Here is a 3443-nt window from a genome sequence, read left to right on the forward strand (position 1 = left end):
GAGAAACCGGATATCAAAAGCTTTGGAAGAGGAGTGAGTAAGCGAGATTTTTGGGTTAGAAAGATTTTGGGCATCAGTGGGTAAGAGAGAATTCTCACGGTGGGTAAGTACAAAATTGGAAGATATTTTTGTAATCATTTTGGAAAAGGAAGAGAATCTTAAATTTAAGGGGATTATATGTAACTGATACGCTATATTTAAGGTATGTTGCATTTCCTCTTTTTATGATTTTGTATAAAACTAGTAAATATAGGTATATAAAGTAATTAACAAGGAACCTAAATAAAGATAGTAAATATATTTCTATTATAGTATAGCTAGATAAAAATCCCTTCTGTTCTCGCCTATACTCAAATGAGTTTTGAGAGGAAGAAGAAATTCACAGTGGAGGGTGCTTAGATTTAAGGAGTGGCGGCTTTAATGTTTCCTAGTATTCGATGTAGATATTTGTCCTTGTATGTGCTTTACAATAAGATTTACAATTCCCACTCTTAGCTTAGTCTTTTATTTAAAAGGAAAAGACTAGCTAGCTGTGGAGCAAATAAGCACAAAACAGAAACAAAAAAGGAAAAAGATAATAAGGTAACAGGTAACGAGTCATGTAGGCGAAATTTGCAGAAGAATTTTATATACGCAAAGCGGAGGATTTTCCGCTGAAGCAACTTCCCGACGACAAGTTATGTTGCGTACTGGTTGAGCCGCCTTTTATTGGGATTCTTGAATTTCAACAAGTAGAAAATCGCTTGGTAATGGAATAATGAGATCCGAACATCTGGTCAAGAAGGATAACAAGGACCATGGCCATGGAGGGATGAATTTCTTCAGGTTGTACAATGAGACGGAAGACGTCGATCCCGAACGCTACCCCTCTTACAGCCTCCTCCTTACGCTTGATCTGAGCCACCGGCCGTCGCTTGTGGTCGTAAACAGTACAGCAACGCTGCGTATAGGATCCTTCAATCTCGTAAACCACGTTGTTCTTCTTTGGCGACGTTGTTGAAGATAAAGCTTTTCTGTGCTCATACACCTGCGCCAAGGACTTGGTGTTAAAAAGGTTGACATTCTTCTTCACTGAAAACAGCGGATTGACGGCCGTCTCTCCTTCGAACACCAACCAGCTGTCCGCCAGGCTTATCCTCTGAATTTCCAAACCAAAATCATTAGAATATTATTTATCGTCAGAAAATTGAATAAGTACTTGCAAATATAGTAATTGGTACGTACCTTTCGGCGGATAGTGAGGAGAGAGTTTCCAGAAGCATCCATGAGTACAATCTCCGCCTTGGTGCCGGCGTTGTAATTGTCGACGCGATAGACGAGGTTACCTTGGTTATCAAACACAGTGAAACCGTCGCAATTGAAAAGCAGCGATTTTTTCCAAACGGTGAGGACAACAGTTGATGAATTGTCATGATCGGCCGGGAAGGCCAGCTTTGGAGCTGCAGCACCATTCCCAGACGCGGCGTTGGCATTCGGGTATACTTTTGTCATCAACGGAAGAAAGAATCGATTTATAGATAGCTGGGGATTGGTTGGATAGGGGAATTGGGAGAACAGAGGGAGTTTGAGCCAACTGCTAGATAATTTAATGATGCCTAATGAGCAGCTCATTCATCCTTTATATATAGCTAATTAGTGTAATCGACTATGATGGGTCAACCAGAAATATTTTTGTTGAAGTTTTGGGGTAGCATTAGGGGCCCCTAGCACTACGACCTGTCCGCGTCCATACAACAAAGGGTCGGCAAATTAGTCTAGAGTAGATTATCAGCTTGACTTGTCAATACAGATTTTTCTGATAAGATTTTTTTTTTTCGCCTTCTAATTTACTGCATCCTTTTTGCGTAATTCTATTCTCATAGTTGTTATAGTAAAACTTTTCTTTATCAGCTTGAATAGTAATACTCGTCGAAATTAATATGTCACCGAGACATGATTATTTTCCTTATAAATTAAAGAAATTAAGAAAGTCCTTTATTCTACTATTGAGTTAACGAGTTACTCCTTCCGGTCCACAATAAGTGATCAATTTAATTTTTTATTTTGGTTCAAAATAAGTGTCCATTTATATAACCAAGAAACAATTCAATTTGCTTTTCCAAAATTATCCTCATGTACGTATCCCTAAAAAGTCTTTTACTCCTCACATTAACTTTGCTACTCCCTCCGTTTCAAATTAAATGAGCTAGTTTGACTCGGCACGGAGTTTAAGGAAAAAAAGAAATACTTTTGAAATTTGTGGTCTTAAAAGCTTAAGGGGTAAAGCTTTGTGGGGCCATGACTTTTGTGTGGTTATAAAAGCTTCTCATTAAGGGTAAAATGGGTAAAATGAGGAGTTTAAAGTTGAATTATTTTCAAATTTAGAAATGTATCATTTATTTTGGAACAGACTAAAAAGGAAAGTACTCATTTAATATGAAACGGAGGGAGTATAACATTTAATTAAGGTAGTTTAGTCATACTAATTACTTTTGTCTAGAATTTAATATTTCCTTAATTGGTATGCCCAAAGTAAATTGATCACTTATTATGGATCGGAGGGAGTAATAGTTTTATAGCATTCAGGAGAGGGTTGAGTTAATATATACTCCCTTAATAATTCAAATAAATAATGGATCTGAAACATTAAGTTAATAATATAATTCCTCCTTTTCAATCTATGTGAACCATTTGACGGGGCACGGAGTATAAAAAAGAGATAAGGCTTTTGAACTTGTGCTGTAAAATGAGACACATATATTTTGTTGTCTATAAATCTGATCACGCCCATCTATGTCTTATAAAAAGGACTAAGCGGTCGCTGCAAATATAATCCGGTTTACAAGTCCGGAGTCGAATCCCACAGAGAACTAAGGTTTAGCTATAGCTGTTCACTATCACCCAGAAGACAAGCTTGAACAAATCCTAACTTATAGATATTAAGATTCTTCTGTTTAACTACTTAACTAACAAATTAAAATAGTAAATTAACAACTAACGATACTGAGGGTTAGAGAAAAGATTAAGGAGGTCTAGAGTTATGATTTCCCCAATTGTCGGAATCCTTCCCGCTATGTCTTCTATAATTTCGCCTAAGTATTCTCTACCGATCATGAGCACTCTTATTGCCGTAAATCTCTCCCGAGTAATTACGACAATTTACTAGACGCACTCTCCCGAGCTACGCTAGCTGGCTTTTAATACAGCTCACTTCAGATCGCACCCAAGGCTTCGTTATCCCTAATCCCACCTTTAAACCCTCGGTTATTGATCCCTCATATACTCTGGGAGTGGTGTTGTTCAACAACTACCTAAATATGCACTCTCTCCCGAGTTATGCATACTAAATAGGCATAGCTAATTGAGAGCTCTTCAATCAACCAGAATATAAACGTAGTTGAACAAATAGAGAAAAGCTATGGCTCAATTATATAAAAACATAACAAGAATTTATCCTACAAAAG

At 37.2% G+C, this 3443-nt stretch overlaps 1 protein-coding gene across 1 annotated transcript; it reads right to left on the bottom strand.

The window, feature by feature from the left end:
* Positions 284 to 1621, bottom strand: LOC109215016 (protein LURP-one-related 8). The gene is made up of 2 exons (XM_019379042.1): positions 1225 to 1621; positions 284 to 1138 (listed from the first exon to the last, which is right to left on the bottom strand). Exons 1-2 carry the CDS (start codon positions 1609 to 1611, stop codon positions 725 to 727), a joined length of 801 nt encoding a protein of 266 aa, XP_019234587.1. The 5' UTR covers positions 1612 to 1621; the 3' UTR covers positions 284 to 724.

Source organism: Nicotiana attenuata, chromosome 1 (assembly GCF_001879085.1).
Source record: "Nicotiana attenuata strain UT chromosome 1, NIATTr2, whole genome shotgun sequence".
NCBI classification, from domain to species: Eukaryota; Viridiplantae; Streptophyta; class Magnoliopsida; order Solanales; family Solanaceae; genus Nicotiana; species Nicotiana attenuata.